This window comes from Mixophyes fleayi, chromosome 8 (assembly GCF_038048845.1).
Source record: "Mixophyes fleayi isolate aMixFle1 chromosome 8, aMixFle1.hap1, whole genome shotgun sequence".
Classification (NCBI taxonomy): domain Eukaryota; kingdom Metazoa; phylum Chordata; class Amphibia; order Anura; family Limnodynastidae; genus Mixophyes; species Mixophyes fleayi.
Genome location: NC_134409.1, coordinates 9,429,590 through 9,454,253, shown reverse-complemented (window position 1 = coordinate 9,454,253; position 24,664 = coordinate 9,429,590). Strand labels below are relative to the sequence as shown.

The window sequence follows — 24,664 nt, the reverse complement described above, 5'->3', positions numbered from 1 at the left end:
ACAAACATCTGTTGCATTACTGCAACTACACAGACTTCAGGTAGCTTCAGGTTATACAATTCAAGAAATAATTTAAGTATAAGTACAGCCGGGCGATCTTTAAGGCGTGGTCACCCTCAGCAGAACATGACTGAATTGTTATGAGCAATTGTTAAGCAACTTTTCTACACCCTTCAAATCACTACTCTAAATATTGACCATTTTTTTCCAGGTGATTCTGAGGTTTGATATGCAAAGAATAAAAGCAACTATGAAGTATTGCTTAACGGCGGAAAAATAACATTCTGTGTGCCTGTCAGATTGCAACACAGCTGCCCGTTCCTGAGCCAAATTAGCAGCGTTTAATGAAGAAACGCTGGTGCAACAACCACCAATAGTATATAATGGATATTTATGTGGAAAAAGTGCCAGTTTGGCACTGTAATAAACACACAAGCACCTACCTCTAAGTGAAAGAGTTACCTGTCAAAGATCCTCAATTTTACTATTAACTCACTAAATGAAAACAAGTTGACTGTACGTGGCTGCAGAGGGTGCATGAAATTTAAGAGGACTGTAATACCGCCCTCCCGAGAGGTTCATGCCTCAGCGACATTCATCTTCTCTGTTTGCCCAAACTGACAAGTTTACGAACTACAAAAGAAGCCAATTAATGACGTATTTTGTGCTGAAGGTAGATGGTGAAGCTGAGCTGGCACACGATGAAAGTGGAATATATTTTTATTATGTCAATATATTTTCTTCTGCAGAACTTTTAAGTAGATTTACTCTGCAGCTGAATTATAAATAGCTCGTTTTTAAGGGCAGGTAATGTAGTGTAGAAATAGAATCTCAGCACAAGCATTAGCAGAAAATCTTCCTTTGTTATGCAGCAATGGTAGTATAAAAGCATATAGTAAAACTTTTGCTTTTTTTGGTTGAAAATGTATTTAAAAATGACACTATCGCCTAGCGGAAGCCATTTTGATTTATGCGATTGCACCTTCCCTTCTTCCAAATAGATCTGCATAGGTTGACGAGGCAAGGTGGGGGAGGTGGGGACCAGCAAGGCCAAGGCAGGGGGAGGTGGAGACCAGCACGGCCAAGGCGGGGGAGGTGGGGACCAGCACCGCCAAGGTGGGGGTGGTGGGGACCAGCACCGCCAAGGCGGGGGAGGTGGGGACCAGCACCGCCAAGGCGGGGGAGGTGGGGACCAGCACCGCCAAGGCGGGGGAGGTGGGGACCAGCACCGCCAAAGCGGGGGTGGTGGGGACCAGCACCGCCAAGGCGGGGGTGGTGGGGACCAGCACCGCCAAGGCGGGGGTGGTGGGGACCAGCACCGCCAAGGCGGGGGAGGTGGGGACCAGCACCGCCAAGGCGGGGGAGGTGGGGACCAGCACCGCCAAGGCGGGGGTGGTGGGGACCAGCACCGCCAAGGCGGGGGTGGTGGGGACCAGCACCGCCAAGGCGGGGGTGGTGGGGACCAGCACCGCCAAGGCGGGGGTGGTGGGGACCAGCACCGCCAAGGCGGGGGTGGTGGGGACCAGTGTAAGGAAAGCATACTTTGCAAAGTATAAAGCAGGGAAACTGAATACGGTTACTAAATAAAGGAGTTTATTCTTGCACCAGTCCAAGCTGGCAGAGATCAGGTCCCTATTTTGTGTCTCTTGAGCTATCAAACAACTCTGTAGTCTCCAGCATTTTAAAATGGATCAATCTGCATTTCAGTAACGATTGTTCTGTTACAAAATAAATTATAACCACAAACTGAAACAGACAAAAGAAGAATAGAAATTCTTACTTGGCTGAATCCTGGTGCCGTTATTTGTGTTCCTGATCAGCTGGAAAGCTTTCTGGAAGCCCAGGGCATGCTGCGTGGGGCCATCCGAGGACTTTATACCGGCCACGAAGCTGGCCATCTCTCTCTTGGTCTCTCCGGTGGCTGGGGACAGAAACATCTTGTAGCACTGGTCCAGCGAGCAGGTCCTGACCACGTCAGCAACGGTCAGGACTGAAATCTGGACGAGATAGAAAGATCCACATGTAACCCGCAGCCATACAGCCAGCATTGTAAAAACATTTGTCTAGCACACGGTTAGTGCTTTTCACACCCAATGTCCAGAGGAATATTCTTGGAGACTCGTTGTATTATTTCTAGATCTTATTAAGAGTGCAGATGTGCGATGATCCGCATTCTGCTGCCAAGGAGTGAATTCATCACTAAATATTTAAAAGTATTTTATTTGACAGTGCTCCCAAAATTAGTAAAACACATTTTCTATATCAGAACTTCTGCCGTTCAATCTGTATTTTATCTCCCCCCTAAGTATGCATTCTATGCCCTATAACATCCAGCGACAAACAAATGTCAAGCAGGCATGTAAAGTTCACATTGTAAACACGGAGCAGAAATAGAATTAAATGGGAGATAATTCTACGCTGAAAAAAAATAAAATTAAAATTTAGGTTTTATAATTTCCTAGGTAACACGATTCTTGAGTAAAGACATACCACAATTGTGCACAATCTGTATTTGGTTTTAGATAGGTTATAACTAATTTGTATATGGTTTAGATAACACCAGTCTATATTTTTGCTACCTCCCTACATAGGACTAAAGATGTCTGTGGAGATATTTTCTATTCCTTTTCACTGTGAAACCAGTAGCTGTGTTCTCACTAATTAGCCAATAGCATTGCATATAGTTCAGAAAATCTATGGCTCATGTAATGGATGGAGCCGAAGAGGTCACCTGATGAGACTGTTGTACAAGACTCTTGTAGAGACATAGTACATACAGGAAATGCCAATGAGTTAAAACAAAAATTAAAACATTTTTTGCAAAATAAATTGAGGATGCTATCTATATTTAAAAACATAGAACACAATGTGAAGTTTCATACTAGTCGCCCTTTATAAACGACTGGTCATCCGTACACAAAACCACATAAGTGTCTTTAAAATACTGTGTACTGTCCGGAAGAGAGTGAAATGTCTGTAATAGCCCCTTCATTCCTCTTCCCAATAGGAAGACTATTTAACTGAACAGCAGAGCTATCATGTCCGTTTACATGAAATGCATTGTGTTGCAGCGATTCTACATTTAAAACTTCACCCTCCCCTCCCGAAACCCATTTTCTTTCTGAAATTCTCAGGTGTACAGATGCTTAAGGCGGTTTATACATTGATTGCAGCTCTCTGAAAATATTCCAGTGCTCCCAAGGCTGCTCAGGCAAAAGGATTTATCGACCAACACCTCTGAAACATCTCAAGAGATCTGTAAACAAATACTGAAACACAAGCCCAAATTGCCTGAGAAAATCAGAAGGACAGCAGAGGTTACGGGGAGGATTATATAAAATAGGTCTCTTCTTTTAAACGCTTCAGAACTTTTAATATAAAAACTTTAAAAGGGAAGAGTGCCTGACTGTGCCAATAGTATATTTAAGTTAAATCGGCTGTCCACTTTGGTCTTAATCAAACAGGTCCCTCCCCTCACGCCACACGTAGCTGTGAGTCGGCTCAGTCTTCTCATAATTCTACAATAATAAAGGAAAATAAGAGAAATAAGAAATCGGTCACCTTATCGTGCTCATCGATGGAGTTTAGAAAAACTTGCGCGGCGTCTTTGGCGATCTGAAGCTGGGTCTCTGTAATGGACGCTCCGTGATCCACGATGACAACAATGTGCTTCGACTGCGGTCGTACCGTGGAGACATAGATGGGTCTAGTAAAATAAAACGGGAAAATCAATGGTTTGAAACAAAAGTTTAAAATCCCGCCTGTAACATACATATAGGAGGTTTCGTGTAAACGTTTCATCACATACAACCACACAGAATATACAAAGTCTCTCAAAATAAAAGAGAAACCTTGCGTGAGAACTATGAAACTTGCCAGCGCAGTAATTATACAAACACAACACTCATCCCAAGTGAAGGAGACATAAATGTAGAAACCTCTTATCTCCTACTGTGAAAGATCTTGATGTGCAGAAGCAACACTAAGGGCTAGATTTACTAAGCTGCGGGTTTGAAAAAGTGGGGATGTTGCCTATAGCAACCAATCAGATTTTAGCTATCATTTTGTAGAAGGTACTAAATAAACGAAAGCTAGAATCTGATTGGTTGCTATAGGCAACATCCCCACTTTTTCAAACCCGCAGCTTAGTAAATCTAGCCCTAAGTCTTATTCTCGAGTAACTATGGACAGCTGAAACTTGGGAACTTATAAAGAGAAAATGTCTAGGACATTTAATCCGTCAGGGAAAGAGGATGAGTGAAATGAACAAGATACAGACTCCATGAAACGCTGTCAGTCACACCTCCTAATATGTAAGAGCCTGCACATTGCACACAACAGCAGCAAGACGTCTTCATCAAGTACGTTTGACCTCTTGTGTCTGGAGTGTGTGCGCCAAACAATTTCATGATTGCTCTATAAGCCTCGTGGGCAATGAGTTGTGTACAGCGTAGCTGGGAAGTGACCGTAGCTGTGAGTTTTGGAGAGGAGATTTCAGGCATTAACGATCTGTGGCTCTATCGCTCGTTGTGTAAACTATAAGTCAGGACTCACTCGGTTCCAGGCTCCAATCTCTATCAAGCTGTCTACACGGTGCTGAGGGTCTCATTCTAGAATTTGAGAAGGGGCCAGGGCAGGGATGTGTTTTTTAAAGACTAATCTTGATGCTTGGCTATATAAACAGACTGTCAAATGAGCTGTCCTAGGCAGAGTAGAGAATAACTTGTGTGATTAATGGAGCAAGGGTCACGGAGAATGCACAGTCCTGATCTAGAGAATGTGCAAGAGAAAAGAAGTCTGGAAAATTGTACAGAAGCAGGATCCACGGTGGAGGCAGACATTTTTTTATTTGAGTCAATGTCAAGGATATCCCCGTGACATGACTGAAGCACAAAGTGCCTCGTGCCTCAGTGGGGTCACTAGTTCCTAGTGAATCCACAGGCTGCATTCTCAGAATAAAAAAAGGCTTAATTACACTATTAAGCCCCACCACCTGCTATTCATTGCTGTGAATATCGGCATTTTATACAAACCGGGGGAAATTTCGGGAGAGTAGGCAAATATGAATATAACAAGACATGTAAATAAAAAATACTAATCAGAAGCTCCAGGGAAGGGGGACACCTAAACACACATAACAGAAACTCCAAAGTGTCCAGGTACAGAATAATATAAAACGGTCACTCTAGTAAAGTATAAAACATCAACGTAATACAACAGCAGCGCTTATTACCCGTTATATCATAAAACACACTGGATTTGTAGCATAGAATGCATATAAAACATGTATCATTATCAGAATGATCCATCCTTATATATATTCTTTAACCACCAATATTCTGATCATGTGAATGATAACGAGAAGCAGGACCCGGACTCATTTAAGAGGACAACAGAAACAAATACCCAAAATGATGGGGGTAGCTGGTGACGTTGATCTGGTCTCACAAGGACAATGTATCGCTGAGCGTAGACCAGGAGATTTACAGTCATTACCGATTCTCTGAATAGCGCGGGGTAAACCACACTTACCGGCTGCGGTGCTCATAACTGCCCTTACATCTGAACTTGTGTGCTGGGAAAACTGTAAAAATTCCTTCTTCAGAGCTAAAATACTGCCACTTAATCCCGGGGTTCGATTTAAGATTGTCTGCAAGAACTGGGGAAAGAAAAACACACAATTGTATTTTTCTATTATTTTAACACAACAAAATCAATCATAAGAAGCAGAAACGTGAAAACATGTTTACGTTGTACATCTATACATTAGGGGGCTGTCATTCAGGAACAGCTGGGGTGCTGTATATGCAGGTTGGATATGACCGAACAGCTGGGGTGCTGTATATGCAGGTTGGATATGACCAAGCAGTACAGGTGCTTAAAGTCCAGCATTATGGAAAGTCTGTTGTCCAGGAGGATTCATTGGTTGTATATTACAATATATAAGCTGGGACTCTGTATAGACTTGTATCGACACAGCAGATCTGTTGTATTGGAGGGTAATTTAAATAAACGAATCCCCATTGGAGAACAGAATTCTTTGAAGTATTTTAAGGAGTTGAAAATGGCTTCAACACAATTATATACATAGCACCCTGTCACTCCTTGGTTGTGGAAGTACCTGCTGGTGGCTTGCAGTGCAAGCTGGAACTTGTAGTTCCACAACAGCAGCACAATATACTAAATTTCTCACTCTAAAATGTAATATCATTTCATCACATAAAAAAATAAAACACACTAGTGGACCTAATAAGCAAATATATATCTATATCAGCATTCACTGGGGTCATGAAATTGATTCCCGACCATGGCCTTATCTGTGCGGAGTTTGTATGTTCTCCCCGTGTTTGCGTGGGTTTCCTCCGGGTGCTCCAGTTTCCTCCCACAATCCAAAAACATACTGGTAGGTTAATTGGCTGCTATCAAATTGACCCGTGTGTGTGTGTGTGTGTGTGTGTGTGTGTGTGTGTGTGTGTGTGTGTGTGTGTGTGTGTGTGTGTGTGTGTGTTAGGGAATTTAGACTCTATTGAGGCAGGGACTGATGTGAGCAAGTTCTTTGTAAAGCGCTGTGGAATTTGTGGCACTATATAAATAAATGATTTTATACACACACACAAAGATAAAATTAGGACATTTTACTACATGGGGATTTGTGAATTTTAAAGGAGCCTTTTCCTGAACTGAGAAATACACAAAAAGTGTACAACGTAGAATGTTTCTGCCCAAAAATGTGAATAGTGCTACATGTGCTCAGTTGCTGCCCCTAGTGGTCATGGCATATATAATCGGTAATTTAACAGCAGGGTTTTTGAGGATTAGACGGGATGATCGTGAAAGCGGATGGGAGATAAATGCAATCAAATCAACATTCCCTAAAACTTTAACATTCTTCTTTTTCTACTTTCGGTGGCCAAAGGAATTTTAATAGTTTGGCAAATGGCTAATGTGTCCCGTCAACCCTCATACAATAACACTGGAATATTGACAGTGAAAACAAATACGAGAGCGAATAATTGTTCAGTAACGCATTGTCTCAGACTTCAATCAGAAGAGAAAACATCTGTCTGCTCGGATGCCGAAAATCAGACTCGCATATTAAAACTTTTCATTTCCACGTTTCCTTCCTCCCTCTTCCTGCTATGTGTACAGTCAGATGCTGATAGAGAATATCAACAATAACCGAGCATAGAAAACATTATATGAGGTTCATTAAAAACAATGGCACTCACACTACTGAAATATTACCCTGAAGCTATCATGGGTCAAATCTGAATTTATTTTTTTAAAGACGTTTTTGTTTTTAGGTTTTCATGTTATTGTTGAAGCTTTTCTTGCTAACTCTAAATACTGTATTCCTTGTCCTATAAAACAATAGGAAGCTATCATCAATTTGCTAACAGTGTTGTCTGTAGCTCCGAGATCGAAGGCAGACCTGACTGCAGCGCAAGACTCCTGTAGAGACGCCATGAGAACCTCTACAGAACCTCTACAGAACCTCTACAGAACCTCTACAGAACCTCTACAGAACCTCTACAGAACCTCTACAGAACCTCTACAGAACCTCTACACTCAGCGATTCCAAATCAATAAGACAGACAGGGAGATAACAAAGATAGCGTTGTAAGATAACCCGTCCGCAGCACTGGTTAACTCTGCAAAAACATCAAGTCATTTTTATAGAGAATTTATTTTAAAAACAGGACTTGTGACTACAAGTATATTAGGGAAATCAAAAAGAAAATAATCAATACACTTGGTAGCATTAGTTAGGTGCACCTACCAAATAACTTCTTCTCTTTCCCTCAAACTTTCAGCATTAGTTATTGTAAGACATTGTGTATGGCTTTCATTAAGTAACAGAAATAATATCTGTTTATGGCAACGCAGACGCTGAAGAGTGTATTAGAAGAGATTATACAGCTGTCTCTGTTTGTCGGGATGAAATCCACCAAATCATGATACCGTGAGCGCTGCGGAGAGTCACTCAGCACAAAGTACTGTAAGGTATGTCCTTCTACACAACGGGTGCAAGATAAACAGAGCGAGGAGTGAGTATTAGGCCTAAGTGACGTTCCTACAGATGGGGCGATACAGCATACAGGCAGACACATGGCTATACTTGTACATTCCCTGTCATACAATCCCCCTGCCTGGGAACAGCTCGTAAACCTGTTCTAAAGGACAACTATGGCTGGGAATTTAATCTAGTATTAGTTGTACGGTTTAAGACATTTTCACTGCTTGAAGGATTTAGAAATTGTTCCTAGAACAAAAACCCAAAACATTTACACGTATTTAGAAAGTTAGTTCCCATCCCCTAATACTCAGAATATTTCTACTATCAGGGTTTGATCATGTTCAATACAGAGGACAATGGAGAACGATGACAAGATTCTACCTGGGTACTAGGCCCTTCTCATCATCATTTACTTATTTATATAGCGCCACTAAATCCGCAGCGCTGTAGATAGAACATACTCACATCAGTCCCTGCCCCAATAGAGCTTACAGTCTAAATTCCCTAACATTCACAGACAGACGGACTAGGGTCAATCAGGGCCGGATTAAGGGAAAGGAGGCCCCCGGGCTAAGAGTACTGTGAGGGCCCCCCCTTTAGACCTTCTCCCGTGAGGCCCCCCCCCCTCGTGAGCTTACCTCCTTCCGTTGTTCCACGGCGCACCGTAATCTCCTTATAGAGGAGATCTCGCGAGAGTGAGGCTATGACTCATAGTCGAAGTCATGACCCTAATGCTGTGAGGCAGAAGTGCTAACCACTGAACCGCCTACCGTGACCTTATGATAAAGGGTGGGGCCCTGTGTAATTATCATTTATATATAAAGCGCCAATCACAGTACGCAAATATGTATATGAATATGTAATCATTCACATCATTCCCTGCCCCATGGTAGCTTACAATCTAAATTCCCCAACAAAGAGACGAGGGTCAATTTTGTCAGAAGCCAATTAAGAGGGAGTGATGGGATCTCTTTGAAAACTGCCAAATACTTTTATCTAGAAGGAATTTCTGTAAGTGTTCACTAGTGAAAGTGAAAACTGCATTTGATTTTCTATTTTATCTCATTTCAATATTGTCATTTAGCTACAAGATCTCTTATTTCATTGTGGGAAAATTATATATAAACAGGACAAGAAAACCGTGATGTTAGTTTGGTGACAATCATCAGACAGATCTGTGCAAGGTTAAAATCTGCAGATTTACCAAACAAAAGACACATTTTGAGCAGACGACAACACCTACTAGCAGGACTCTGTACTAATCTTGTTCTGTCTGTAGGTAAAGGGGGATGAAAGGGAAGACACAATAGCACAACAAGGTAATTATAAATGTGATTTATGACAAAGCTTTACAAGTGTCATGTCAGAAATTAAGATATTATTTAGCTATGAGATGAATTGTCTTACAAAGCAGAGGACAAGTGAACAGAGGCGACATGACGTTTATTCCTTTATGGGGTAAATTCAGACTTTCATATTAAATCAAGTTTTATTTTAGAGAGTATTTGAACTTAAATGACCTCCTCTTACGTCAGGGGGTCTAAATGGACATTAGCAACAGTTTGACAAGAGCCTGGTTGTGAATGGGGTCACTCCTTATCCAAATCAGCATAAAGACAACTTGAGGTTTCCACATAAACCATATTGAGGAATTGTTTATGTTGTGCACATTTGATCTACTATAGTCGAGATCCCACAATCTGTTTTTGGGGTTCCCTGATCACATATGCGATACATTGTATCGGGAACCATCAACTTTGGTCAGAGCTCAGTCGATCTCCCGTAGGCTTGCATACGTGTTTATCATGCATTATTGTTGTTTTGAAAACCAAATGTTAACTGAGAAGTACTGCCATGTGGGACACTATCGAAATACTATTTCCCTAATTCCTCTAATATCCTAGTGTACAATTTCTGTTATACAACTGCTGGTGTGACAGTAACTCAGCACTTACCCTGCTACGTGCAGGCAAATACACTGATCCATGGGACTTTGTGCACTTGTGTGACACTAGCCTAAGGCTGCGGACACACAAGCGTTTCAGAACACAGGGCTAGCGGTGCTCGTGTGACAGTAACCCCAGTGGCGCCACTCTACATGTGCGGGAAATCTGTGCGCTCCTGTGACACTAGCTAACGGAGTGTGGTGCTCATGAAAAGCCTAAAGACAGGAATACGAAATCGTGCCAGGAACAACCTGGGGCCCATCTCGTCTGCTCCTATGTTTAGAAAATGCCATGTGCTCTCCTGATCGTCTGTCAGCCCCACCAGCCTACATCTGACCTACGGATACGTATTCGCTAATCTGCCTTTTCTTTATTAAAGACCCTCTGTAAACATCATCAGTCACGTATATTTACAGAAGTGAAGTGTTTACACCTAAGATGAGTCCACTTTCCCGCAGACTGAAAGACGGATCGAAGTCATGAACTTTGGATCCCGCAGTTAAATGATAAACAACCGCTAAGTGCCTGGGGCGCAGCTCCTCGGCCGTGTAAACAGCCTGCAAGTAACAGCTTATAGTAAATGGATTTAATCCGACCCCGTGTACATATGAGCGATTCATTGAGTGAGAGCCAAAATGTTTTTTAAAAAACACTGGGATTTTCTTCTGCCTCATGGGGGGGAAAAAAGAAAAAGAAAAAAGAAAGGAAACATTTTTGAATAGGAAAAGAGAAAAGTATTCCAATTTGTGTAATGACAACCATAAGATGATTAATGTGACGGCATTTATAACGTGCTCGGTTTATAACGCAGTGGGAGATTATATCCTGTTTAGTGACACATTTATAGTAAGATGTGCAACAGGGGGATTATTTCACTGTCATCTCTTTCCAATCAGACAAATGCAAGATGATAAAATAAAACGTTTGGATTACAGCAAATTTAAATGGAATATACTGACAAATCGTTTGTCTAAAGCAGGAGTAGGCAACCTGCGGCTCTCCAGGTGTTGTGAAACTACAAGTCCCAGCATGCTTTGCCAGTAGATAACCAGCAGATAGGTGCAAGGCATGCTGGGACTTGTAGTTTCACAACACCTGGAGAGCCGCAGGTTGCCTACCCCTGGTCTAAAGGCACCCTGCCAGGTTAGGGTGAGAAATCACCACTCCCAGTGGAGGTTTAAACTATGTCTGTCTCCGTACCCCGAGATCAGAGCGTAGGCGCCGGTTACACCATCCACTGGTTTAAACCCAAAATGTTTTGCTGTGATCATTAGGCGTCCTTCGTAAATTAACTATAAGGTGTTTTATATACTGGGGAGGAGATCATACTTTTTTTCATGTTAATTGATCCACTAGGTGGCTCTGTTGTATTGGAGTCTATAGGTTATATGTCATTTTACTTAAAAATAAAGAGTGTTTGGCAGCTGTTACTGATTATTTGGTGTCACGGTACGACAGTATTAACATATGATATAAGCCGTGTTGATGTACACCAGCGGTGGCCAACCTGCGGCTCTAGAGCCACATGTGGCTCTTTGAGCTTTGAAATGTGGCTCCTGGCCATGAGCATCAATGAACTATAGTTGTCCAGCCGCCAGCAATGGTAGATTGGAAAACATTCAACTGCTCGACTGACCGAGAGCAGCCACGTCTTGTGACCTGCTCTGAACAATGCAGAGAGGTCACAGTGTCACAGACAATCCAAAGAGAGAAGGAGGAGAGTGTGTAGTGTGATCTTCCTCATTCCTCTGTGTGGGCAAGTAAGGGGATGTGGTGAGATTGATAGGCATGTAAGGGGTAGGGGGTGTGGAGTTCTGATGCCATGTATGAGCGAGGAATGTGGGTAGATCTGATGGCAAGTGGGTAGGAGGATGGCCATTAGAAGGACATCCGGGGACGTCTGATGGGCATGTAAGGGGCATATGTGGGGAGGTACATTTGATGGCATGTGGAGAGGTCTGATGACATATGAGGAGAGGTGATCGCAATTGGGGAGATCCAATGGGCATGTAAAGAGGTCAGAGGGGCACGTTAAGAGGTCTGAGGGATTGTGAATGCAGTAGCAGTGTCAGCTTCTGTAAAGAGACTAAGTAGCCCTCGACCCCTCCTATACTGTGCAGTGCAGAGCTGTGCTTTTATTATTATTATGAACATTTTGGCACTGTTAGATATTTTCTCTTCTGCTTAGGTTATATTTTTAATGTATGTGTGTATGGTATGTATGCACATGTTTATACTGGGTATATGTACACACAGATATAAAAGATATAGTTGGCTCCTTACAGTACCTATAGATATTTTTTGGCTCTTGACCTCTGAATGGTTGGCCACCCGTGATGTACACTATATTAAAGCTGAACAAATCCCAGACCGCCATGAAACCAACAAGAAACATACGCTGGTGACCCAAGCATGTTCTCCCTTGTATCCTCTACCCCCCTATAGTCTTCTAAGCAGGTTAGCATCCTGGGTAGTCATATGGATGAAATAGTGCGTGTTTTAGTTCCTCATAAGTTGGTAAAATATTCTGGTCATTTTGGCTGCATAATATAGACAGCCCACAAATGTACTTCGTATAGACACCTGGTAATTTAATAACTTTTAGATTCTAACAGTTCATATTTGCTGGATCCTAGTTTTTTTAAAGTAATTTATTTAGAAGTTTATCAACTCACACATAGGGGCGTAATCAATTGTTAGCGTTAACGCTGAAAAACGAGCGCTCCAAAAATATTACCGTTTATACGGTAATATTGCGCGCGAAAACCGTTAATACGGTAGTTTACGCGCGGAATTTCAGCTCGGGGACCAGCGAGCTGAAATTCTGCGAGAAATTACCGTATAAACGGTAAGATTTTTTGAGCGCTCATTTGTTAGCGTTAACGCTAACAATTGAATACCCCCCATAGCGTCTCATGTCTGTCTATATGTAATACTGCCATGAGAACCCATGGTCATGTATCATGGTGAGAACACCAACCTGAATTCAGGTCTCTCCCGGGGTTGAACGCTCGGCTGTTGACAGTCGTGGATAGTCTGTCGCAACTGATCGTTTTGGAGACGTTGGTATTGAAATTCCCATCGAAACTAAAAAATGAGAAACGAAAAGATGGAATGTCCAAAGGTTAATATGCTAAAATAAAAGGTACACAATAAGCAACACAAAACAGGTCATGTGTAATTAGGATTCCTATATTACAGTTCTCACAGAATAATCTGTGTTTATATCCTATAAAATCCTTTAGTTCCAACGCTAAATTAACGAGAAGTCAATACACCTAAAGACACAATAACCTCAAAAATGTGTTTGCTTAAGCTGGGTACACACTACAGAATTTGGCACCAACTTTTTATGCCGATCGATTTTACATCCGATCGATGTTCTGATCGCTCGGTCCATGGACTGCATACACACTTTGCCTTGTTTTAGACGATAAAGGGAAGAGCGGACGTCCCTTTAGCGACTTTTTACAGCCATGTTGTCGTGAGCAATGACTGTAATTTCGTACACATCATTCGTAAGTTTATACACAATACACAACGGAAACGAGATTGGAACGAAAATATTAAACGGTACGACCAACCAAATGAGGCGACAATCGTCCATTTGGGCAGACTTTTGACCATCGTGTCACTGCACACACTGACCCGACTTTTGAACGAGCGGTCGAATTTCGACTGATTGAGCCGATTATTGGTCGAAAACTGTGTAGTGTGTACCCAGCTTTACTCTTAACTTTCAACCAGGACATTATACACTAAACAATGAATCTTTGGAGACTGAGTTCCTCCCCTGTGGCCATTTAGTGTATTTATATAAAATCACACCCCCCCAAATTACATCAGATCTTCTCACTAGACCACTGTGATTGGATTATCATAGACCAATGAGTAGCCAACCTAAGCTCTACAAGCAGACTTAGCAATATTTTTATAGACGCTAGGAAAACGGCTGCAACATCATTATTATTATTATTATAGCCAACATTTAAAATATTTACATTTCCCAAACACACGATGGGAAATTAAAATGTGAGTCTTCAAATAAATAGGGTTAATATTCTTCATTACATCTGAAGGGCATCAGAAATCAAGAGATATATATCTAACAGACATAGCCAAAATCATGACAGAGGACTGGTATGGATACTGTAGAGGCAAAGGGGGGGGGGGGGGGGTTATTGAATGAGTAGCTCTCTATTTAAATAAAAACTAAAAAAACACTATGCCAAGAAGGTCTAGAATTGACCGGTAAGTAATCAGGATGACGTGATGGGTAGTGGGTTCTGTGACCTTTCCTAATCTCTAGGCCTTAATCTCTGGGTTATTTAGGAAGAAACGCAGCATACACAGCAGACATCATTTATGATTTCTATAAGATACAAAAACACCACACAGCAGGATATAAACACACTCGGTGGGAGCGCAGTTGTAGTACAACACACGTCGCTGCCACTTAGGAGGCACAACAAAAAAACAAAAAACGGTAAATGAATAGATTCAAACAATCCAACGTACATACAATATAAACCACACAACATCTCTAAAACAAGGAAATCTCCCAACTTCAAAGTCTGCAAAACAGCAGGACGCTTCCCCAAAGAGTTAACAATAATGGCACTGGGGCGGACGGTTCTATTGCTGCGGGCAAATATGCAAACAAAAATGACAATGCTGAAATACAGGGCCTTAAAATCACAACTGCGGCCTCTCTTCTGAGAGAAGGGGGGGGGGGGGGGGGGACATTTATGTGACTAATTGGTTTCTTCACTGACTTTCAGGAGATCAAAAAGCTGCCTGAAATTTTCAAGGGGAGTTGCATTTAGAAAAGAAAGAAGAAGAAAAAAATACAGGAGAGAAGAAATGGAAGAGGGAAAAAATAAAAGTGCCTTCTGGATTCACTTTAATGAAGAACTGATCGAAACTGCATCCCAAGGGAGAAAACAGCGCAGTGACTCCCACTTTGATCCGCTCCCCGCGGAGATACGCGCTCGCTCTGTAGCTTGCAAGATGCACACTTGATTGACAGCTGCTCTGATGTGCTGGCTGCTTTGAACTTCAGACACTTAATTCCCATCAGGCTCCAGTCATTTCTATTCTCCCTCTACAGGATTTACAAGCTGGAGATCAGCAGCGGAGAAGATGAAATAGGTTTGCAGGAGCTTTGAATCTTGCTGGTTTTAAAGTGACCGTAAAACACACTGCAAAATTAGTGCTCTTAGTGTCGGAGGAATCCAAAATATAAAACCAAAAACATTAAGAGGGAATGTGGCAAGAAATAGCCCAGTTTGGTTGTGACAGAAACAGCCCCAAATGACAGGTGACAGATACGATTTTGCAAGTTGTTGTACCATTTTGTTGCTCAATATACCATGATTTAGCACAATGATTGGTAAGATTATAGTATTCATCATCATTTATTTATATAGCGCCACTAATTCCGCAGCACTGTACAGAGAACTCATTCACATCAGTTCCTGACCCATTGGAGCTTACAGTCTAAATTCCCTAATATAGACACAGACAGGCAGAGAGGGAGACAGACAGGCAGAGAGGGAGACAGACAGGCAGAGAGGGAGACAGACAGGCAGAGAGGGAGACAGACAGGCAGAGAGGGAGACAGACAGGCAGAGAGGGAGACAGACAGGCAGAGAGGGAGACAGACAGGCAGAGAGGGAGAGACTAGGGTCAATTTTGATAGCAGCCAATTAACCTACTAGTATGTTTTTGGAGTGTGGGAGGAAACCGGAGCACCCGGAGTAAACCCACGCAAACACGGGGAGAACATACAAACTCCACATAGATAAGGCCATGGTCGGGAATCTAACTCATGACCCCAGTGCTGTGAGGCAGAAGTGCTAACCGTAGTATTGAAAGGTAATGCCAATTATGCAGTAGATTAATGCAGGACTGCCTGGCCACATTGCTGCATGAAGGAGAAAGTACCACCATTCCACCATAATTGTGAATGCAACAAACTCGCACTTTGATGTCTAAGGATCAACAAATACCATTGATTAAGTCAGTCACATGTTGTCCGACCCTCTTTCAGCGTGTCTGCTGGTGCTTATATTCTCAAAGCTACAGATAACCGGCTTAAATGTTTAAAAAACATTCTCGTATCTGGCACTCGGAACAGGAATCTGAGTGCACGAAAATAGATTTTAAGTGGTTGCTCAAGTTGAGATCCTTTTGTAGGCAGCATTAATTATACGCGTCTGCCATTCACCTCCAACTTTTAAGAGAAAGGCAAGGTTAGATGTGTTTAGGCAGAAAAATCTATGCAGCTTTTAAATATGAGGCTTCCAAGCTATTGGACAGCACAGAATGGAAGAGGACACACACAAAAATATACTTCTTGCTGATTAAAGATAGATTACAACCATATTTAGGAAAGCTTCATTCTAAAGTGATTGCTAAATAAATGCAAGCAACTGCTCTACAGGTTTATAAGATGACCACTAGGGGTTCTACATAACGGTTATAGCACACTGTACATGGAGATCCAGCTTTCTTAGGTAAAGCGCTTTAATATAACCAATACAAGCGCCAGCATCAATGTAGTGTTTAGCACTTCAGCAGTTTTTGTGTTTCTAGATCCAAAGCCTCATACTGTCACAATGCCAAGGATCCTACAATTTCACCTCCCATTGAAAGCCAACCTTCCAATGAACTAATCTTCCTTCTCCTGCAGTCATTACATGGTCCAGCCTGCAGAGGGAGCCCTCTCTATTGCCATCTATCTCCTGGGTTGCAGGCAGATCACAATCTCTATATTATGAAGCTCTGAAAATAATTTGAACAAAACCATATGATCACATACGGTGACATTAACTCCGTACAAGAGACGGGGGGTTTCAAAATCTTTGGGGTCAAATGGTTTTCAATTTCCGTCACCCTGCTGTGCGGTATATGAGATTAAGGGGGTCTTCAGGAAACCAGTCCAACAGACAAGGTGGTCCAAATGTTCTTCATCTGCCAACAGCCTGCTTTTTTTTTTTTAAAGGAATGAGTTGTCTGTTCTAATTAGCCACTGCGAGGGCAGACATATTGCTTATATTACTGCAGGGTAATAAAGATAATTCAGTTTTAAAGCATTTAGAGATTATTTATATAAGCTGACTTTGATAAAGTGTCCATAAAAACATAGGATTGTTTATGAAAGACCCTTTAATTGCACTTCAAGTGCAGGATTTCCCCAGGTGAAGAGACTCCCCATCCCCCAGATACTTGAATAATCATGTAGAGCCCCATTTGGAATTTTTCATTGTCTTGACAAATGATCCCCCTAACATACCATATTATTGTCCACACCAGTAAGAAATGTAAACAACAATGAAAGTTTCAAATCAGAATGTTTTTTTGACATCCTTTTCACTTACTTAGAAAACAAAAAGGAAGAAATCTCAATAGACCACCAAACATATACCAAGAAAAAAAATGCTACACAAAATTAGTTACAACAAATAAAAAAAAATAATCTAATATGATCAAGTAAAGTTTCTGCTGATACACAATATTTCTGCTGTCCTCTGAGCATTGTTATAGAATACCAGGGCATCAAAACTAGACAGCTCTGCCTGCTGATATAAAGACATGACTGAAAGCATACAGAAGGAAAATGTAAATACAACACATTGATATAAGTTGCAGATGAACGAGCTAATAAATCATTTTAAAAAGTAAAATAACCCTTTAATTAAAATGCATATATTATTTAACTGATTGTCTATTTATGTTTAAAGCAACATTTAATATATGTACCATTCCATTACAGCAGCACATTAAATATGAGTGTCAGGTTTTTATGTAACTAGGTCAAAAAGTTGACTAATCTAGCATGAGCACTGGTGCAATTGCTGATGAGAGGTTCGGTACATCAGGGAAATTATACCGATGCTGCTGATTTAACCATAGCTGCAGCGTCGTGTTCTAAACCAATGGCTAACTAGAATACGATGGGAAAAGAGGGATCCGTTGACTTTCGAGACAAACCAGACGTTACTTACTCCATCATAGACGGCGGAATCGTGCAGCAGTCCTGGATAGCGGTGAGCGGGGATGTTAGATGGGCCGTGTACGAAGCTTCCACCACCTGCTTGTTTCGGGTCACCACGTCCAAGTAACGGTTAAACTTCTCCCGTATCTTCTTGGCCAGCTGGTTAAAAGGTAAACACAAGTGTCATGGGAAATTCTAAGCAACACTTCTATACAGGTTATGCCAGAACCTTCACTTATAGGGGGCAGTACCTTGCTACATCATCCCCCTTTCCACCTCATGCATACAAAGTGGGAACAATATGTCCTAGTGTGTCTGAATATGCAACAAAATACTAACAAAGCGACACCACCCACCTCCATTAATTTTTTCCACTCTGAAAAATAGGTGGTTCCAATGTTAAAACCAATGAGACGTCGATAACCTTACCAATAGCCCCATAACCCAAAGCCCAGCCAAGCCATCGTTCCTGAATCCAAACCAGTAAATGAAAAAAAAAGTGGTCTGGAAATTAAATGCACAAAATCATTCATTAATGCGTCACTTTCACTCCACAAGACGCCAACAACAGTTTTGCAAAACTCCATCGAGGGCAAAAAGTCAAAACAATTTTTTCTCGCCTCTGGAATGCTGGAAACTGTAATTATACAGCCTACTATCCGATGTCCGTGTCATGACATCCGGCCGCCTGATATTCAGTTTCTCATTAAGACTGTTGTTTTTCCCCGTATAAATCCCTCAAGTTCCCACATGTCCCCGGGATCTTGATGTAAATAATTTATGGGGCCTCCCACTCCCTTCAGTTAGTAACCCAATCTCAACCAATTAATATCCCCACAACCGGATTGCTCTGAGCTTTATATTGACAAGTGTGTTCCTTAAGCATTATTAACAAAATACGTCAGCTCGGTTTTGTGGTGATGACTGAATGAGGACTGCGCCGGTTAGTCCTACAATTATTTGCATCAAAATCTACAGCTCAACCCGGGATAGGTCAAAGGCGAGAAAATTCAGTGTGAAAAAAAGCTATCCCAATACAACTGTACAATGAATTATCTTTAATAGGTCTGTAAGAATGATTTATTACACATATACACAATCTTGCCAATCTGCAGTCTCGAAATTAAACAATTTGTAAGGACTGTGTCTGCTATATACGCAGCCATCTTGTACAGAAAAGCAAACGGCTCACTGGAGTCTGGCAGTTACCGATCTGGTTTCTAGATAAACTTAAAGGGGAACTCTAGAAAATATTCGTTGCCGATAATGGGTTTCCACTCTTAATAAGTTTCCAGTAAAATGTGTAATAATTTATTTATATGCAGCACTATAGAGAGGATATGTAATCATTCACATTGGTTCCTGCACCATTGGAGCTTACAGTCTAAATTCACACAAACAATTAACCTACCAGTACATTTATTTACTATGAGAGGTAACCAATGCAGCAAACTCACTAATAGGGCCCTGGTCATAATTAAACTTGTGACCCCATTGCAGCGAGGCAGCAATGCTAACCACTTTGCTGCACATTAAATCTTCTTCCTTTCCTAGAACAGTTAAGAAAAGTCAATGAAATGGGAGCCAAAGAAGATAACTACTTGTGGTCTCTCATCACCTACTTATAACCAATTACATACTTACTAGTTTGGTGTAATAACCGATATATGTATTTGTGAATGTCAAAAGATACTTATGGGCAGCACGGTGGCTCAGTGGTTAGCACTTCTGCCTCACAGCTCAGAGGTCATGAGTTCAATTCCCGACCATGGCTTATCTGTGAGGAGTTTGTATGTTCTCTCCGTGTTTGCGTGGGTTTCCTCTGGGTGCTCTGGTTTCCTCCCACACTCCAAAATCATACTAGTAGGTTAAGGCTGCTATCAAAAATTGACCCTAGTCTCTCTCGCTCTGTCTGTGTGTGTGTGTGTGTGTATGTTAGGAAATTTAGACTGTAAGCTCCAATGGGGCAGGGACTGATGTGAATGAGTTCTCTGTACAGCGCTGCGGAATCAGTGGCGCTATATAAATAAATGGTGATGATGATGATCACATTGGACCAATTTGTATTAGAAATCTAGGGGTAATACATTTAATGGGCGCCTGTCAACTACACAAAGTGGAGGCAGCCATTTTGTGATGTCGCTGGTTGCATTCTGATGGCTATTATTACAGGCCACAAAATGGCTACTTCCATTCTGCTCCATAAAAATGGATTCCCCATTTGGTGTCCATATTGGAAGTTGTCACCCTTGATTAGTCTGTGTATCAGTTTCAGAAACGAAAGACGACAGAGAAACTCATCCTGAATATCAGAGTCTGCCGGGAGACGGCAAGGAACGCTGCAATTGTGTTAAATATGTAAATATGCTTCGTAAGTGGATTTTCTTCTTATAAGACACCTCAAACAGCCCTTCAACTATCAATTCCTTTTGTGTTTTCAATAGGAGACGTCTTACCCAACCTATCTGTTCGTTTCATCTGCCCTAACTTTCCCCAGATGCCCTTTGTTTATCTGCTGGTGTCCCCCGAGCCACTCAGTCAAGTGTCTCCCTTAAGCTTTACATGTCAAAAGTCCTTTTCAGATGAGAAACGACATTGCAAAGGCAAAAATGATTTTCAATCTTATCAACTCGGATTGTGAAAATGACTCCAAGGCTGGCGGTGGAGGAGGATTCGGGCGATATGGGACATAGTGGCTGAGACGGAGGACTCTGGGTTTGAGTATCCTTCGAAAACTACATAAAAAGTGCAATATGGCGATACAAAGTATACATACAAAACTGTACCTTGTAAAATAATTCCTAAAAACGATACGTTATTGTTAGTATCAGTGGTGGTCAAAATTTTTTACATTGGCTGTTCAACTGTGATTAGAATATACTTGGCTGTTATAGAACCATTACTGTAGATACCGATGCAACAGACAATATCTACCATTGGGTCACATGCAGACATCTGACCAAAAACTTCTACCAATATGAAATTACCATTCTTTTTTTTCCTAAAGTGAAAACAAACCTGCAAAACATCTGATAAAACTCTGCAAGGTAAACGTATCAAACGCTTTTCATTGATATAATCTTTAAAGAGCAAGTAAAGGCCACTGGACAGCTTATACTTAAGTAAATAAGTCCAGCATGCTCTTGGTCACCTTCTGCGGTGACATGTTAGGAGACGCTTCTCTAACAGAGCAGATACAGACTGACTGACGGCTTGTCAGACGTGCTTTGCAGAAATGCACTGTGTGGATTGGTTGAATTATACACAAGGGCAGGGCCAGTGATGTCACAGCAGCTCAGATGACTGAAGTCTAACCCTTCCGACATATCAAATCCTGGAGAAAATTTCTGGATATATCAAATACCATTAGCACAGTGTCCTAATGTTGTGGCAGGAGCTTCAGTAGCCCCTGTCTGTATTACAACGTATAGTGTTACTGTCCCACTCCAATACAATGTCTGGTTAACACTGAACAATATTAGCATTATTTATATCTAAACATTTTAATTTGAGGGATTGAACAACAACAAAAAAAATGCTTAAATGTGCCCAGTACAGAGTACAGCAGACATCCCACTGTACAGGCTATGGCAAATATAGGGAATTCTTACTGTCTCTGTTTGTTTTTGTTTAAAAATAAATAAATATTTCAGACCCTGGTACCAGCAAAACTAATCTATGACCTCAAAGCTGTTGTCTTACAATAAAGGGATTATGTGACAGACAAAATCAATAGCTCAATAAGCCAAGTTTATTGAAGCAAAGATAATTCCTGCAACAGGATTTGTTATTTTTACATTGAACAAATTACAAATAAGAGAATATAGTTTGCGTGCCCAAAAAAAATATATTCAGAAAGCAGAAATTGTGCCACCGGTTAGCTGAGGCGTTTCCAGGAGTCATAACTTATCAAACAGGGAGATCCATAAACTGTGAATTGAGGAATCTAGTCACTACCAATGTCCTCTTCCCTCACCGGCATGATTAGAATTGAAGGAATCCCCCGTTTCCCATAGGCACGTATAAGATGGGTGCTAATCCTAAAACCCCACTTAGGACGCATCTCACCCCTATCTGATGTCACTGCGTGCGATAACCCGCGCTCAGCCTCCGGGTGTCATGTGTTGGTGAAATGCTAGCACATTCCTGGAGCTTAGCATCAATGCACAGAGGATCATCCGAGTATTTTAATACCAGGACGGAATTTCCTTACTGTCTAAAAAGGCCGCTGTGTGTGTCACGGATCCTAGAATTACGCATGTAATTAGTTCTTTTAACTGAACACAAGGGATCGGGTCTCCACCTGGCGTTCTATCAATCCGAGAGGTACAAGTGAGATCCCGTATTTACAAGTCCCGGAATGAGAAAGTATTTTACACACGTATCATTTTACATCAACTGAACAAGACGCTGTTCGCTCAGGCAAGGTTAACGCAACAAGAACTAGAATTATCAATCACTGGGCGGCGACGAGGTGTTTGTAGTCCACAAATCTTGTAGGTTTAAAGCTGTAGTCACAAAGTTCCAAATGTAGTGCTTTTCAAGGGGGTAACCACCAATTAGGTTCCAACCCAGACAAGCAATATCTGTTCTGCACTCTTAAAATTAAAGATTTTGGATTTTATAATATTGCAGAAAACCAGATAACCCCCCAGCAGCAAAAAAACAAACAAAACGTCACCCCCAACGCCCGACTGTTGCAGTTCCCATAGACATATGGCCCCATAAAAATGGAAACCAATGGTGTAAAAAAAGAGTTGTGTATAATTGTTAAATACAGTCATCGTCCACTGTTTTCAGAAACTCGTTGCTTTGGACGCTTTGCTAAGAGGTTTATGTTCATAAAGAAATACTTCTGAAACTTTTAAATACACTGCCCAAATAAGAATTGTTTGAAACGCATGTAAAGTGTGTACCCGTCAACTACACAGAATGGAAGCAGACATTTTGTTGTGGGCTGATCCAATATTCCTGAGAACACAAAACCCACTAACGCACTAGGGAACATCGACGCGTCTGTTAAGGCACCTAGTGGAGGCAGCCATTTTTTGGAATGAACCAATTTTCTAACATAGCCTAGGAACGAGGCACAGATTGATAAAAACGCATTTTCATAAATATTGGTTCAGCCTACAAAATGGCTGCCGATTGCTTGTGTGTAGATACACTTTCACACCGAACTGTTTAAATATAGCAGAAATAAAATACCAGAGAGCTCCTCATCTGTGCAAAGCAGCTACTTGTAAGTAGCTGCCAGGACAGCGAGTACAACGGGCACTTTTTTAATCCGTAGACAAACAAAATGGCTGCCAAATGGAACCTCGCAATCCGTAAGGGCTCCCACAGAACACCAGTGCGCCCCAGGCAGAGCTCTGTGACCATTATAGGGACACCCGGTACAATTCTGTGAGGAAAGATTTATATATTTTCAGCTCGGCAGCCAGGAAACCGGTTTCTGTGGTGAATACTTAATAGCAACTGTTGACGAGGAACAAACAGGTTAAGAGACTCACATAAATAACTCCTGGCTAGTTGGTGTAAAGCTTTAAAGATATCAACACTACGACCTTAATCCTATAGTGAAACGGAAACTAATTTAAATTAAATAGCAAGAATACTGGAGTATATTTTGGCACTTGATAAATCAAAGTATTTAAAAATACATTTGCGAGCGGAACTTCTTAAGCATGGCCCGTGTTCAGCGCTGGAGAAAGTACCTTCTAATGACTAGACCGATACTGGCGCGGTCTCCAGATACTGTATTAATGCACTTTCCTGTTCAACGTCGTGCATTGTACATCCCTGTGGAAAATCATGTGCTATACGTGACAGATCTTATACTCCTCTCTTCACTAGGCCTTATTCTGGGATCAAGATACTCGTCAGAGCTCTTCTTTGTAAATGAGATACGAATATTTCTAATTTATTCAAAAAGTTATTACACTTTTTACAATCAAGAAAGCTTTCTGTTATTTTAAGTGGCAAAGTGATAGCTAGAGGCTCTGTTCCAAGTATACAGATTAACAAGCTTTACAGCGCAGAATAACTTTTCAGAGATAAACATTGCCTTTCGGACCAGGGGGTAAATTTATCAAGCCTTCTAAAGAGGCGAAGTGATGTTGTTGCCCATAGCAACCAATCAGATTCTAGCTATCAAGTTCCAGAATGCATTAGATAAATGAGAGCTAGAATCTGATTGGTTGCTAGGGGCAACAGCTCCATGTTTCCTTTTGAGAAGATTCTGTGTAATTCTAATGCAGACTCTTTGATTTAATTCCAATAACAGCTGCCACCAATATTTAATAAGCACAATTAAGCCAAGAATGAAAGATAATGACGTGTCCCTATGCCCTGGTTCAATTAATCACACATGTAGATAAAGGGAAATTAGCGCGAACCTTACTCATAAATTGGGTACATTACCCCTTTACAGTGAAGTTATTACTCACACAGTGGAGGCAGACATTTTTTTTGTTGGCTGAATTGTAACCAAGTACATCAGTTCACTATTAACTAGTTGAAGCATGGATGGATTTCCACGCACTAAACTTTGAAATATTGTACATCAGTGTAGTAATAATCACGTGAGGAAAGCGCATGAAGGAGAACACGGCGTAAACGGACTTTGGATTATTCATCAGTAGATTACTTGGATTCCTCCCACGGACACAGCTTAAAACACATCTGTCCATCCAAACATTA

The 24,664-nt window shown here is 41.4% G+C and overlaps 2 protein-coding genes across 6 annotated transcripts in view; one reads left to right on the top strand and one right to left on the bottom strand.

The window, feature by feature from the left end:
- Positions 1 to 24,664, top strand: part of JAK1 (Janus kinase 1) — a 342,069-nt gene that overhangs the window by 120,047 nt on the left and 197,358 nt on the right. The window lies entirely within an intron of this gene.
- The window catches only part of CACHD1 (cache domain containing 1), an 83,017-nt gene that overhangs the window by 16,883 nt on the left and 41,470 nt on the right, over positions 1 to 24,664 (bottom strand). For both annotated transcript variants that reach the window (XM_075181820.1, XM_075181821.1), the window contains exons 3-7: positions 17,973 to 18,121; positions 12,944 to 13,050; positions 5,533 to 5,659; positions 3,562 to 3,706; positions 1,781 to 1,997 (exon numbers count right to left, since the gene is read on the bottom strand). In XM_075181820.1, the coding sequence (XP_075037921.1) occupies positions 1,781 to 1,997; positions 3,562 to 3,706; positions 5,533 to 5,659; positions 12,944 to 13,050; positions 17,973 to 18,121 (745 nt within the window). The remainder of the gene's footprint in view (positions 1 to 1,780; positions 1,998 to 3,561; positions 3,707 to 5,532; positions 5,660 to 12,943; positions 13,051 to 17,972; positions 18,122 to 24,664) is intronic.